Genomic DNA, 15,666 nt, shown 5'->3' on the forward strand with positions numbered 1-15,666 from the left:
GCACTAGGCTGGGGGCCCACCTGACCCACGGCTGAGGCTGTGACGCCCGGCTTTGGGCACAAGCTCCAGCTGGGCTGGTATGTGCCCGGTCCCAGCTACCCTTGCCAGCAGCACCCTCCCACCCATCGCTACAGCGGGTTGCTCATCATCCTCCCCTCCTCACACTTCAAACTAGGGATGTGAAATGTCGAGTAACTGACTCATCAAATAGTCGATTAGTTGATCGAAATGCCCTGGGGGTTGTTGCTGTACTTGAAAGGCAAAAGTGCCCTGTGGAACCCAGCAGCAGCTGAGGACGCCCCTGCTGACCCCAGGCTCCATGCCACCTTGCTGCTTTGAAACGCCACAGGGAATCCCCAGCTGATCCTGGGCTCCATGTGGTGCTGCCTCTTTAAAACATGCAGTGGGAGTGGGGGCACAAATTTTGCCTTTCCCCTGGGCACATAACACCCTCAATATGCCACTGTGGGACAGTGGAGGGCATGGCAGCACCAGCAAGGGTGTGTGGTCCAAACACACAGGTGGCTGTTAGCATCCACCATAAGCAGCCGCTGGGGTGGCTCTGATTTACACCGGAGGTTCAGTTGGCTCCAGGTCAGTTCAGAACTCAGGAGCCACAAAGCTACTTATGCACAGCCTCTTCCTGTACTACTGGGATGGGGCAGCTCAGAATTTGGATCATAATTGCTGAAGTCATTGGGGTTACTCATGAGTCTCTTATAACTAAAATCTTAATCTGGCCCTTAGTCAAAGCTAATGCTATCAAAGGAACCCCGTGACTGAATTTAGAGAGAGATATCATAGTTTAAAAAAGTATATTATGATATAAATGCACACATTACAGATAGTTGGTTTTTGTCTTTCTCAAGAATTTGCCTGCAAATTTCTAGGTGAAGGGAGCCTGTTTCAGGAATGGTATGTTTTGTATAACATCTTCATGGGAGCAGGAGGGGAGATGTAAGAATAATCCCATCACTGAAATAAGAATCTGCTGAAGAGCTCTCCTCTTGTGTGACTGACACATTTTTGATGTGGATGAGGGATAGCAGAACGGATGCCATAGTATTGAAGATGTCTGAGAGCAGCACATTTCTCTGTTTGAATCAGTACCTGGGGGGCATAAAAGTGATCAAATGTGAAATTTTGCTCTTAGAATCCTAGAATCCTAGAATACTACAACTGGCAGGGACCTTGGGAGGTCACTGAGTCCAGTCCCCTGCCCTCACGGCAGGACCAAGCACTGTCTATCCAACCTATTAAATATCTCCAGTGATGGGGATTTCACAGCCTCCCTAGGCAATTTATTCCAGTGTTTAACCATCCTGACAGTTTTTCCCAATGTCCAACCTAAACCTCTCTTGCTGCAATTTAAGCCTATTGTTTCTTGTCCTATCATCAGGGGTCAAGGAGAACAATTTTTCACCTTCCTCCTTGTAACACCCTTTTCTGTACTTGAAAACCACTATCATGTCTCCTCCTCGTCTTCTCTTTTCTAAACTAAACAAACCCAGTTCTTTCAGTCTTCCCTCATAAAACATTTTCTAGTACAGTGATAACGACATAAACATTCATGACGTTTATGTTGTGTGATGAGTGATAAGGCTGGATTAAAGTATCACATTATACAGAGACAAGGTGGGCCAGATTACATCTACTACCGGCTCAGCTGAGAGAGAGATATGTGCTTGATCTTATGCAGAGCTCTTCTTCAGGTTCGACGTTAACTCGCAAGCTTGGCTCTGTCACCCACAGAAGTTGGACTAATACAAAATATTATCTTGAGATTGACATGGCTGCAGCAACACTGCAAGCAATCTAATAGCTCCAGACTGGCTAATCTGTAATCATAAGCAACATCTATTGTGGGGAGGGGGGAGATTTTTCTTCCTTGAAGCCACAGGTTTTTAGGAAGGCTGCAGGTTGGGTCCTGGAAGAGAAATGCTGGTCTAGCATAGCTGGGCCTGCTGCACTTCTGATCTTGGTGCTGCAGAGCCATTCAGAACCTAGCCCTTGAGGGGCAAGCAGGACCAAAAAATATAATGGGGACTCTCCCCTAGCTTCTCCCTTTTCCTCTCCCCTTCCCAGCATCTTCAGTCTTCCTCCTGCAGGCCCAGCTGCCACACTGCTGCTGCCTCCTCCCGTAATTGAGTAACCACTGTAATAGTGGCTGCAGCACCATCCCATCTGGTCTATTAAGAAGCAAGTAATGGAGATGCTGCTGTGCAGTGCACCCGAACTATACAGGAGGCAGCAGCTGGGCCTACAGGCATCCACTTCCTAGAAGGCTGGAAAAGGAGGGAAATAGAGAGAGAGAAGGAAAGGGAAGAGACAGAAGAGCACGAGAGAACAGGAGAGAGAAAAGATGGCAGCCAGAACACGGCTCATTGGTTGAAAAGGCACAACGGATTAGCTTCCCCCAAGAGAAACAGGCAGGGGGGAAAGCCGCCTGCACTCCATGTCTGCACGTAGCCAAAAGAGATCAAACCAACAATAAAAATGCTGTTACCATTAGGGTTGCCAGGTGTCTGGTTTTGAACTGGACAGTCCGGTATTTGAACTTTCTGGGAAACAAATTGAGAAAATACCAGACATATAAATGTCCGGTATTTTCTAATTAAGTAAGTTTTATTATCATGAGTATCAGTACATCGTTGCATACTGCCTGGCTAGTACGCAACTATGCAGTAGAGAGGAGCGGGGCGGGGGTAGGGCGGGATGGAATCCCCGGGGCCAGACTTGCCCATGTGCCCCGCTGGAACCGTGCGTGGGATGGGTAGCACCCCAGGATCTGTGCGCGCTCGGGCCAGCCCTGCTCTCCGCCAGCTGGTTCCCTCCCCACTCTCTCCCCCCCCCGGCCAGCCCACTCCCCCTGGACCCTTCCTGGCCAGCCCCACTCCCTGCCAGTTGGTTCCCCCCGAGCCAGCCCCGCTTCCCCCAACCCCCTCCCAGCCAGCCTTGCTTCCCACTGGCCAGTTCCTTCTCCCCCACCCCTCCAATCTCCCCCAGCCAGCCTCGCTTCCCCCGACCAGCACCGCTCCCCTCCTGGCCAGTCCATCCCTCCATCTGAGATCAAGTGTGTCTGGTATTTTTTTGAAACCATCTGGTAACCCTAGTTACCATGAGCATACAGGCAATCTGGTGGGTTTTAGCATAGCCAGCAACTGTGATTTTATTGACCAGTTCTTATTTATTTCATAGTCTCATGAAACCTTAAAGCTCCTGCTCCTGGCATCTTGTGATCTCATGAGAATTTCAGCTTTCATTTTAAAATACAAGGAAATGTCTAGCCTCCATGGCCACAGAGCAAAGCACAAAACTGTGGTCCCTAAAGGTTTAAAAAACAAAAGAAAATGTAAAAACTCCAACATTTCTACTTATTTTAAATCTCATGCTTTGAGGTTGGCACTGACATTTTCTCATGGGCTGGAAAGGACAGTGCTGCAGCTCACTAACATCTTGAAAGCTAGGAGAGTAGGAAGAAGCTTTACCCCAAACGTAGAGTTATGGAAACAGGATTGATTAATAAGACTGAGACTCTTCAGCTTGGAAAGGAAACGACTAAGGAAGATATGATAGAGGTCTATAAAATCATGACTGGTGTGGAAAAAATACATAAGGAAGTGTTATTTATTCCTTTTCATAACACAAGAACCAGAAGCCACCAAATGAAATTCATAAGCAGCAGGTTTAAAACAAACAAAGGGACGTATTTCTTTACACAACTCAGTCAACCTATGGAACTCATTGACACAGAATTTTGTGACAGCCAAGACTATAACAGGATTCAAAAAAGAACTAGGTAAATTAATGGAGGATGGGGTTAAGTTTAATAGCTATTAGCCATGAATGGCAGGGATAGCTGTCCCTTATCTCTCTCTGCTAGTGGCTGGGAGTGGATGGCAAGGAATGGATTGCTTGATGATTACCTGTTCTGTTCATTCCCTTTGAAGCATCTGCCACTGGCCACAGACAGGACACTGGGCTAGATGAACCTTTGGTCTGACCCAGTATGGCCGTTCTTATGTTCTTAGCCTCCCAATTCAATGGGTGCGCTCTATTAAATTCTTTGTGGACATGGTTTTGAGTTGTAATCAAAGGAGGCACAGATGACCCACAGCAGCATCCTAATCCTGCCCGATGTTGAGAGGCACTGGGGCGGGGAACTGGAGAGCAAACCCACCTGACATCTCCACACAATAGTGGCTCCTGTCCTCTGAGACTAGGTCCAGTGCCCCAATCTGGGCGATGCGACGTGGAGCACAGGGACACAGAATTGCTCGGGTATGGTCCAGCCACCCCCCTCTGTCATGACAGAGGAGCATCTGGGCCAAATTTGAATGAGTGGCATTGCAACCTGGCTCATGAATCACAGCACCACTCAGGATTAGCACCACAGTTTCATGAGTGCTGCGGGTGCAACTGAACCCAGGCTAAATCCCCAAATAAAAATGAGTCAGAAGAGGACTCTGTCTTTCATATTTTAGCTATTGCGTTAAGCAAAAGGAGGATGTCTCAGGAGACTGGGACGTGATTCTTTCACCACCAGGCCCCCCCCATCTTGAATGACCACAAGTTGGGGAAGGGGCTGGGTGGGATATGTAGGACACAGGTATCCTGATGATGGGCTCACTTGTGCCAGATGTAAGGAAAGAGCCATCTAAGGATAGGCAGGGGATGGTAATTTGAGTATTATGCTTATCGCTGTGTGGCTACTGGAAATGAGTGAGGTGTTTGTGGGAGGGTATCTATTGCTCAAGTCTACTGTAGCAGTGCCTGCTGATTTTTTAAAATATTCAATATTTTTAAAATGTAGCTGTGACGGCGCGTTGGGGGTTCCCCGTCTCCTGCACCCCGAAATGGCACAAACAGACTGTACCAGCCAGTGGAATTGAGGGTGGTTTATTGCTCCTCCAGCACAGCGCAGCACAGATGTAATCTGGTTACAGGAACTGGGCTAGGATGCCTCAGGCCCCCTTGAGATGGGGGAGACTGGGCCCCTAAAACTCCAGCTCCTCTCCCTAGGCTGTCTCATCCATCCTCACAGACAGCCACCCACCAACCAACTCCCTTCCCTTGCAGCCCTGCCCCCCCAGTCAGGGCAGCATTCCACCTTCCTTTGTTCCTCTCCATGGGGGGTGTCTGGCCCCTGGCTCAACAAGTTTGGCCTTACCTCTGCCTAGCGAGGTTTTCCCTGCTGGGTCTTGCTCCAGACAGCAGGGGTCACCACAGCCCAGCAAGTACCCCCACTACGTCACAGTAGCCCCTGGCAGAAGCTTGAGCAAGTGATAAACAACCTAGAACAGTGCTTCTCAAAGTGTGGGCTAGGACCCCAAAGGGGGTCACGACCCTATTTTAATAGCATCACTAGGGCTGTCTTAGTCTTGCTGGGGACAAAAGCCAGAGCCCAACCCCCATCACATGGTGCCAAAGACAAAGCTTACAGACTTTGGCCTTCAGCCCTGAGTAGAGGAGCTCAGGTTTACAGACTCCACGCCCGAGGCTGAAACCTTTGGGCTTTGACCCTCCTCCCCTAGCCCAGGGCAGTAAGGCAGGGGCATAGGTCCCTTGGCATGGGGTGGTAGGAAAGGTTCCCTCTAATTTTTCTATCGAGGCATGTGCAGATGTGCACCACCAGGAAAAACCCAAACCTAGCTGTGGGCACTCTGCTGATCAGCTGGGCAGCACTGGACTCTCTCCTGGGTGGCCATTCAAGCACACAGCTTACAGGGAACACTGGCGGTAGAGCCTGGGTAGGCTCAGGCTTTGGCCCTCCCTCCTGGGGTCATGTTTGTTGTCAGAGAGGGTCCCAGTGCAATGAAGTCAGAGAACCTCCACTCTAGAACTATCTCACGGTAATAAAGTCTAGGGTAAAATGATTAAATAACTGCCAAACGAGAAAGGGAAGAAAACTCATTAGGGTTTGTTATTTTGAACATAACTTTATTGATAAGAGACACCAGTAGTTACCATCTTCACTTTGTTAACCACAAACATACAGGACGTAGTAAACACAGGTGCCAAGATGGCAGGGCGTATTGGAGTTGGTCTAGGAAAAACATAGTAGGTGGGGGAGGAGGGACACTCGGGATTAGACAGACACTCAGGAATCCTGTGTGCAGCAGGCCATTTGTTAGTCGTCATATATACGTATATATGTATTGCTTTATATCATACATCTTTTTATTTATATATAATATATATATATATACTATACACAGGCAGTAACGCTGTGGGGCTGGGGCAGGGAAACCCAACTGGCATGGCCATTCCACAGAGGCAGTGAGATTGTGGGGGAGAAATGGTTCATATGTGCTGCACAGAGCAAGTGAGCTCAGCTCTGGGCCTCACTGGCTCCTACTCTTGCCAGAAGCTGGAGCGGATTCCTAAAAGGACCCACTTATCTGTCCTCTATTCCCAGGGTCTCCCACATGCATAAAAGGGTGCGGAGGGCTGGCAGTGTCAGGTGCAGAGATATAGTCCTTCCAAGGGAGCTGTCAGGAACAAGGGGAGGGAAGTGAAATGAGTTGGTGGATAGCATGTGCACATGGTTGGGGGAGGGGAGGAGAAGACTTACGCCCAGGACTTGTAAGGACACTGGAACAATAGCTCCCTCCAGCCTTTTCTGTTGTGAAACAGCCTCTAACTCAGGCTCCCCACATGGTGGCTACGTCTAGACTGGCATGATTTTCTGCAAATGCTTTTAATGGAAAAGTTTTCCGTTAAAAGCATTTGCGGAAAAGAGCGTCTAGATTGGCACAGATGCTTTTCCGCAAAAGCACTTTTTGCGGGAAAGCGTCCGTGCCAATCTAGATGCGCTTTTGCGCAAAAAAGCCCCAATCACCATTTTTGTGATCAGGGCTTTTTTGCACAAAACAAATCTGAGCTGTCTACACCGGCCCTTTTGCGCAAAAGCTTTGCGCAAAAGGGACTTTTGCCCGAACGGGAGCAGCATAGTATTTCCGCAAGAAGCACTGATTTCTTACAGTAGGAAGTCAGTGTTCTTGCAGAAATTCAAGCAGCCAGTGTAGACAGCCAAAAACTTGCCAGTCTAGACACAGCCGGTCGGTGTGCACGGGGGCAAGGGACCAGAACCGTTCCCTCACTTGCAGAAGGGTGGCAGCAACCCTGTTAAAAAAATCACCAATATCACAGAGGGAAAAGTTTCCTAATTGTCCTACTACTCAGAGACCCTCATTCTCTTCTCTCTGCCTCCCCAGTCCCTTGTTCATCAGGGCTGAAGATAAGTTGCATTGGAAAGAGGTCCCTGCTCCCACCAGGCAAAAACAAGGACAGGAACTGAGCCATCAATGTGGGCCACCCCTTTAGGAACCACTGTAAATTCTTCTGCTTGCCATGCAGATTTCTGCCCCGGGACAGAGAACAAGGGCAGGGGGACTGAGAGGTGGGGAAGAACCTGAAACAGGAGCAGACCGAGTCTTCATCTGCCTGGCCCTGGGTGGTGCCCGCCCTGAAGGAGAAGCAATGAGCCTTGTCAATGTCAAGTTCCTCCTCAGAGCAGCTAGAGGGTCCCTTCATGTTGTGAGGGCAACAGGGTGTAAGTGAGAACAGTCTCCTTACTAACCAGCTCTAGATGAGTTTATGGACCATCCCACTCAGCTGTGATTAGACACTAATTACAAAGAACCTCTCCCAAGAAAGTCCCCCCCCTCTCCCCAAACCTAAATATTAGGCTGCCCCAACAAAAGAGAAGCTTGGAGGATGGGAAACCTCCCCCAAACCTATTTACAGTATTGTTTTTGCTAGCCAATTTGAGAGACTTGCCCACCTCTTCTTTGTGCTTCAACTGTGACAAGAGCTAGCACTTCCTTCCCCCACCTTCACTAGCTGCTGGACTGGGTCCAGCGAGTCACTGGGAGAGGCACCAATGAGGAGGTCTGTAGATAACATACACACAGATCATGCAACAGCTGGGCTGTGTCTGGACTTGCAAGTTTTTCCGCAAAAGCACATGCTTTTGTGGAAAAACTTGTCAGCTGTGTATACTGGCCGCTTTGAATTTGTGCAAGAACACTGACGATCTAATGTAAGATTGTCAGTGTTCTTCTGCAAATACAATGACTCTCCCGTTCGAGAAAAAGCCCTCTTGAGCAAATGCTTTTGCGCAAGAGGGCCAGTTTAGCCAGCTGAGAACCGTTTTGCGCAAAAAAGCCCTGATGGCGAAAATGGCGATCGGGGCTTTCTTGCGCAAAACCACGTCTAGATTGGCACGGACGCTTTTCCGCAAAAAGTGCTTTTGCGCAAAAGCGTCCGTGCCAATCTAGACGCTCTTTTCCACAAATGCTTTTAACGGAAAATCTTTTCCGTTAAAAGCATTTGCGGAAAATCATGTCAGTCTAGACGTAGCCCTGAAGTCTCAGCTCTCACAGGTGACAACTCTCCTCTTTACAGTGCCTGACCTTAGACATTTTCCAGGCAGCTCTGAGAAGCAGCCCTTCAAAGATAGGCAATGCAGATAAAAACAGCTGTGTATGTGCATTAAGGAGGGGATTCTCACTATACCAGTCCTCACCCCCTATTCTGGGGCTGTGTCCTGTGTCTCCATATTTCTTGTACTCCCCCCCCACACACACACACATTTGGGTGGATGGCAAGGGAGGGAGCAGTACTGAGGGGACTAGTAATCTAGAAGAGTTGTTTTAAAAACTCTCTCATTTGAGGACCCCTAAAAATGTCAAATGGAGGTGTGGACCCCTTTGGAAATCTTAGACAATTTGGGAACCCCAAGGTCCACTGCTCACCTAGTTTTGCCCTGCCCTCCTAGCTCAATTTCCCAGACTGGCAAGAACTAGACATTCTGACAGTAAGTGCCCTACACTGCTACCCAGCACACCTGTGTTTCATTCTTCTCTCAGTTCCTTAATGTGTTCTGCAGAGTGGCCCCAGGACTAGGGCTCAGTGCTCCTGAGCCCTCCATCCTGAGGCCAGCAGGGGCTGTGAGCTCTGCCCAGCTCAAGCCTGGTAGCCTAGGAGTTAATATTCTGCACACCCATAGGAGATATCTAGCTTTGGTTCTTGGCTTCACTTTCTTAGGGCTTGTCTACATGGGAAAATTGACCAGAATAGCTAGTGTGGAATAGATTCCCACATGGCCACACTATTCTGGAATGAAAATCACTTGTAGTCCAATAATTAATATATTTCCAAAGCCGAGTAATAATTCTGGGATTTAAAAAAAAAAATCACATTTTATTCCAAAACAGAGTGGAATAACTGTTCTAGTCAATTTCCCAGTATAGACAAGCCTTTAGGCTTCCAGGAGGAAGGGATGCTGAGAATGGAGCCCTGACATCTCTGAAGAGCTATAAACTGCAAAGGCCGAGTTCTAGCGAGAAGAGAGTGCAGCACGGCCCCTCCACATTTTGCAGGGGGGAGATGCTCCCCTATTCAGCTCTCTTAGCAGAGCTACTCTCTAAGTGACCCCTGTTGAGTTCCCTGATCCAGTCTCAGTCAGGATAACTTTGGGGCAAACACAAGAGCTCAGTTGCTGGGTGGGAAAGGGATCCTTCTCATGGGTTACATCCCTGTAAGAATGTCTAGACACCAGCTAGCAGGAAAGCAGCAATATTTCTTTCCAGCAGACCGAGATGCGCCACTCGGCATCCTTTAGCTCCATCAGGAATGTGGATTCGACAGGACTACAGAGATAAAATTCACCTGTTTGTCCCATTTGTCTTGCACCTTTATTCTGGGCAAAGGCCAGAGGGCTCCCAAGGTTGGCTGGCAAAGCTCCCCCCTCCATCTGGCGTGAAGCTGGCATTTCCCCACTCAGCCCAGTGACTTCCTCTTCATCCCATGCCAGGCCAATGGTGACCCCTGAGCAGGAGAAGCAGGGGACTGAAGGGAGTTCTCAGGAGTTTCTCTGAAGATACCTTCTCTACCCTGGGGGCACAGCTTGGTCCTTCCTAGAGGACCACAGTGTTCACCTCAGAAGGGTGCACACACGGGGATGGGGAAACGCCTCCAATGCACTCACCTGGGGAAAGAGTTTCTTATCGCATTGCCCATCCAGTCCTCATTTTTGTCTTGGTTTCACATCTACCACTGTCTGTAGTTTTTGATGGTGCCTTCAAATCTCCCCCCCCCCCACCACCACCTTTAGTCTCTCAATCCCTCCATCCCCACTCTCAATACCACTCTTCCCAACACCCCTGCAGATAAAACACCAACATCTCATAGAGCCTTGTATTGCCAAGGCAGCAATGCCCCATGGGGAAAAGGGGGTTGTGACCTGCCTCTCTGCTTGCACATCCCCCAGACCCTTGCCTGCACTCTTGCTCTGACTTCTTCTTCTCTCACACATGCCTCACCCCCCCCCTCCACAGACACACATGCATCTGCTCCAACACTGTAGGTACCATTCCCCCGCTACCCCGCTAGTGCCTGTGTGGTCCCCCTGTCATGTTCGCCTCTTAAGCGCCCCTTTGCTTTCTGTGCTGGTGCCCTTGTCACCCTTCCACTGCCCACCAAAAGACTGAGCTGGATTTTTGCTCAAAGCTGCTGCTCACTCCCACATTGCTAGGGGAGCTCTTGCTGTGACAGAGCCAGGGCCAGACTTGGGAATACACAGTTTGGGTGTGGTAGACAATTCAGAAGGAGGGAGGAGCAGTTAGGGTTTTTTTTTTTTCCTTTTTAAAAAAATAAATAAAAACAAATGGCCCAGAAGGCTGGAGCACGGCCAAGGGCCACCTGTTGCACTTGGACGTGCCTGTCTGTTTGGTGCCGTGGCCTCCCGCTGGCAGAGGAAAGGGGGAAGATGGGAGGGGCATGGGAAGGGGCACCAGTGTAGCTCAGTAGTTCTGTGTTTGGTACCCCTGTGTCTCAGCATCAAAAGCGTCTACTGGAGGGGGCTGCTGGTACGTCCCAACCGCGTCTGTGACATCATCCTCATTCGTGTAGGGGGCATAAGGCATGCCGGAGTCCTGGCTTGGGTCCATGTAGTCCTGGGAGAAGAGGGCCGAGTCGGCACCAATCCGGTAGCGCTGGTATGCCAGGAACGCCTGGCCCACCTTTAAGGTAGGATGAGGGGAGATGGGAAGCAAAGGGAGAGACAGGAGATAGGGAAGGAAACACACCGAGGAGGAGAGACAAACAAAGCCAAGTTAGTAGTGGTTAAGGGTTAGTGCACAAGCCGTGACTGGACATCACCGGTTAAAGACACCCAAGTGCAAGAAGAGTTTGTGCGCCCCTGGAGAGCGCAAGCCCAGGACAAGAGACACAGCACGAGTGTGCAGCCCTCCGCTTGCACTCATTTTGCCCAGGCTCATAGCAGTCCCTGCAGCGTGCGAGGTCCATCCGTCCTGCCCAGAGACAGGGTTCACATCGTGAAGGCGTAGATGGCCTGCAGATATACCCACCCTCCTCAGCCAGGTGAGCTGCTTCACATCCACCTCAGTGCTCTTGCTCGTTGGGGCTGGATCTGTGACCCATTTCACCTTAGACCCAACTAAGGCTCCAGCCTGAACTGCCAGATGGAAGAGCGGACATGGAGGCAAGCGGCTGTTCCCATTAACTCTTTCACTGCCAGTCATCCACTGTGCGACTGGCTACACCATAAAAAAACCAAACCAAACCAACTCCAACCCCAATACTTGTGGGGGAAGGGCAGCAGATGCCTTCCCTTGGGAAGAGTGGCTAGAATAGTATTCCAAATGCTCCTTGGGGTGACAAGATCATTGGGACTGGGGCAAAGCAACCAGATCCCTTTAGCCAGTGTGGGCTGCCCTCCTTCAGTATCCCAGACATGTTTGAATGGTCCAGCCACCCAGGGACCATCCCAGCACAGTGAGTGAAGGGGGCAGAAAAGTGAAAGGAAGCGGAGATGGGAAGAAGGGATTGTAGTGGGGAGAGACCTGACCTGCCCGGCTAAAATATTAAGACTGAACAGAGGCCAATAGAGAGGAAAACGTGTGTTATTCAGTGTTAGTCCGGTGCAGGGGAATGCAGGAGGAGAGGTGGGCCACTTCCAACTCCCCAAAGGAGAATTCATGTCCCATCCCAGTTCCAAAGCACAACACTTCTCTCCCCTCCCGCCATGACAGCCCCTGCCTCCCACCCCAATCAAGGGAGTTGGAATTATTGGCCCTCTGACCACTTCCTCCCCTGCGCTTCCCTACCAAGGCCCTGGGGGAATGGTGCTAGCTGCCCCCCGGGGGAATAGCGCTAGGGCAGTGGTGCGGAGGAGCTAGGGAATAGAGTGTTATATTCTTCCTGAAAGCTAATGTGTCTGAATCTCCGGAAAGCCAGAAATGTCAGGAGGCCCTGTGAGGAGAGAGCGGGAGGGGAGAGGGAGAAGAGTCAATAAGAAAGGAAAACCAAAGTCATGTGACTAAAATAAAACCCCAAGAGACATCAACATGGTTTTCTGCAGCCCAGGCAGGGGGACTGGAGAGCCATTAGACTCCCCTTCCTGTAGACAAGTAGAGAGGTGCTGGTCTCTGAGGACCTTGCTCCTCAGGCCTTAAATGTTACAACCCTCCCTTCCTGTGGCTGAGCCACCCTGGTCTGTAGGGAGAGCCCTGCAACCCCACTCACTCAGTAGGTCTACACTGGAGCTGGAGGCATCATTTCCAGCTCCAGTGGACATACATGTGCTAGCTTTGATTAAGCTTGAATGCTAACATAGCCATGTAGCTGTCATGGCACTGGGATGGACTAGCTCTCGGAGTATGATCCTGCTCTGGATCCTAGGTACGTACTCAGCTGGCTAGCCCATTCCACCATGGCAACACTTCTGTGTTTAGCTCCCTAGCTTGAGCAAAACTAGCATAGGTACATCTGCCTGAGTTGGAAACTACACCTCCTGCTCCAGTGGGCACACACCCAATGCATGGGAGGCTATGGCAGGTGTTGTTCTCTTTGGCCTCATCTTTCAGGGGTAAAGATGCTACCTCCAGAACTCATCCAGCTCCTAATTTCCCACTACTAGCCCTAATTGCACTAGGACTATAAAGAAATGTCTAGTGAGGAGAACAGATTCTGGTTGAGCAGGACAGGCAGCCATGCCATTGGCGTGATCTTATCTGCATACCACCCCTTTACATTTCTAAGAGCATGCTGGCTGCTATTCTGTGGGGCAGAGACATAACAGTATCTCACTAAAGACAGATTGTGCTCTCTCTTGAGGAGACTTATGTTCTTCCTTGTTTGCTCCCACTCTTAAATTCACATAAAAAGTCATGTAGACTGAAAGTACAAAGAGGCTCTTTGCATATGGAAAAGAACCCCAATAGGTTATATTGAAAAGGAGCCCCCAAATCTGGACACGTGGAGAAATTCCCTGGTGCGGGTTGGGGGATAAAAAGGAAAGGGAAAGAAAGCTCTGGTTAGGGTCCAAACAAATTCCACCATTTACTTCCTACCAAATGAATAAATGAACTAGGTACTCCTGGTGGAATCTTGTGCCACTGCTCAACGAAGAATTTTGTAGAAATTAGTGTTGTGTACGCACAATTTCCCTTCTCCCCTAGAGATGGGCTGCAGTGCTGCTGGCCGCCACTAGAGGCTGCTGGAGCAGGCAGAGCCTAGTTAGCTCATACATAGAAAACTCTTGAGTTGTGGGGGGAGATGGTTAGAGAGTTCCTAGAAGCTGTAGCAGGGGGCTGGTGATCCATCTGGAACCCTGGGCAGTAGAGAGACTGGTGTCTGGGCTGAGGGGGGTCTCGGCTGGGTTCTGGGAGGGAGGGTGTCTGAGTTGGGAGCCCCCATGACTGGGCTTGGGGGAAGGAGGGTCGGATGTACTGGCTGCGAGGGTAGGAGGGGGCATGGTGTGAAGAAGGGCTGTGGATGTCTGCTCCCCTGCTCCTCTTTTTTTTTCCAGGAAGCGGGGGGGGGGGGGGGGGTAGGGAGATAGAAAACCAGGAACTGAGCTGTCACAGAGGTTTCTTAATTCTATTCCTGAGGGAATAGAGAGAGAGTGTGAGAGTGAGAGTGAGTGTTTACAGACATACTTGCTGACAAACATTTTGAAATAAATTATCAGCACAATTGACACTGATGTGATTATACAGTGTTATTTTGACAAACAACATTTGCAGAACTTTGCAACATTTTAAAATCTTAAATATTAAAATATGCAGAATATTTTTTGGCCAAGAATTCCCCCAGAAGTAATGCAGGTTGCCAGCTTGGGGGAAAACCACGTAGAGAGAGAGGGAAGACCATATGGTGTATTATAGGATGTTAACAACCATTCCCTCCCACAATACAGCTGCTAAAGCCCCTCCTGACATCAGCAATGCTACAACACACCTTGGAAAGAAAAACTGATTCTTTGCATGGTACTTATGCAGCCCCCATTGCCACAGCATCAGAGCACCACAAAGTCTCCACTCTATTTACCCTCGCAATGCCCCGTTGAGGTAGGGAAGAGCTATTATCTCCATTTGAGGAGAATGGACATAGGGAGCTGAAACACAGGGAGGCTAAGTGGCTTGTCCAAAGTCTCACACAGTCTGGGACAGAAAAGGGACTTGAACCCAGCTCTCCCAAGTCTAGGCTGATGCCCTATCCGCTGGACCATCCTCCCTGGCTTCTGCTGCTCCTCTCCCAGAAGCCACTTTAACTTCTGTTCCACAGGAAATGCAGAAGGAGTCAGTCCTAGCCAGGGGAACATCCCTCTCCTGAGTGGTGGGCTAACTTTAACGGGGTGGGAGAGCAGGCACTGCTCTGCAGTGAAGCCTTCATCCAACATCTCTAATCAGAGTCTCAGCTGCTTTACTCACCCAGGTGAAGATGGAGAAGAAAGAGAAGGTGATGGCTGCTCGGGCTGCATCTACCCCCTCATTCAGTGGGTTGTTCTCTGGCTTTGAAACTTGCCACTGGTTGGTCAGGAAGCAGAAGCCAACAAACCAGAGGAATGCCCAAAAGGCTGGGAAAGGACACCATTAAAACAAGAGAGAAAGAGAGAGAGGGGTAGGACAGAATCAGGATAAACAGTAAATACATAATGTTTCTGCAGCAATTTCTATCCTGCAAGATCCCCAAGTGTTTCCCAGACTAGGTCAAATTCTGACTGTGCAGCCCCACTGAACTCAGTGGAGTGGTAGGGGTGTAACTGAGGACAGAGCAGTCACTCTGGGACATGCAGCTGCAGAGAAGACATTAAGGTACAGTGTGCTACTCATGTTTTATCGGCATGAGCTTGGGAGGGTCACATGATTCTGAGCTGGCACAGTGAGCGAGTTCTGCAGGGCCTCCCAAATGAGGCAAGATCACTCACTTCTAAAATGCAGTCTTTCTGCACCAGTTACACTACACAATACTGTCCTGGAAGGACAAGTGAAGAGCAGTTTCTCCAGAACAAGCAGTGAAGCAATTGTAGGCAGCCAGACTGCAACTACACAGTGCTTGGGATTTGGGCAGGAAACCAGGGCTACTGCCCTTACACTTATAAAAACTGTCATGGAATCTATAAAACAGCAGTATGATGACAGACAAGCCCTCAGTTTTACATCTTGTCCAAAAGATGGGTGATACACTGGCAATACACAGAATAGCAGTGTTCCCACTCAAGGGACTGGAGCATGAGAAAAAGAGAGCAACAAAACAGCAGCATTTTCATGGAGGAAAACAACTGGATCACAGCTCCCTTGGGGAGGGATGATAAATGAGGAGCATCAGAGTCCTAATGGGAGGGGAAAGGAGTGT

The 15,666-nt window shown here is 49.6% G+C and overlaps 1 protein-coding gene across 3 annotated transcripts in view; it reads right to left on the reverse strand.

Moving 5' to 3' along the window:
* Nucleotides 1-27: 27 nt before the first annotated feature.
* The window catches only part of SYNGR1 (synaptogyrin 1), a 40,931-nt gene continuing 25,292 nt past the window's right edge, over nucleotides 28-15,666 (reverse strand). The window contains exons 3-4 of one of the 3 annotated variants that reach the window (XM_075936654.2): nucleotides 14,742-14,887; nucleotides 28-1,110 (exon numbers count right to left, since the gene is read on the reverse strand). In XM_075936654.2, the coding sequence (XP_075792769.1) occupies nucleotides 973-1,110; nucleotides 14,742-14,887 (284 nt within the window). In that variant the 3' untranslated portion in view covers nucleotides 28-972. Of the gene's footprint in view, nucleotides 1,111-5,919; nucleotides 12,280-14,741; nucleotides 14,888-15,666 lie in introns of those variants that run through there. The other 2 variants (XM_075936649.2, XM_075936660.2) reach the window with 2 other exon arrangements.

The sequence above is a fragment of the Pelodiscus sinensis genome, chromosome 1 (assembly GCF_052426305.1).
Source record: "Pelodiscus sinensis isolate ZL-2025 chromosome 1, ASM5242630v1, whole genome shotgun sequence".
NCBI lineage: Eukaryota > Metazoa > Chordata > Testudines > Trionychidae > Pelodiscus > Pelodiscus sinensis.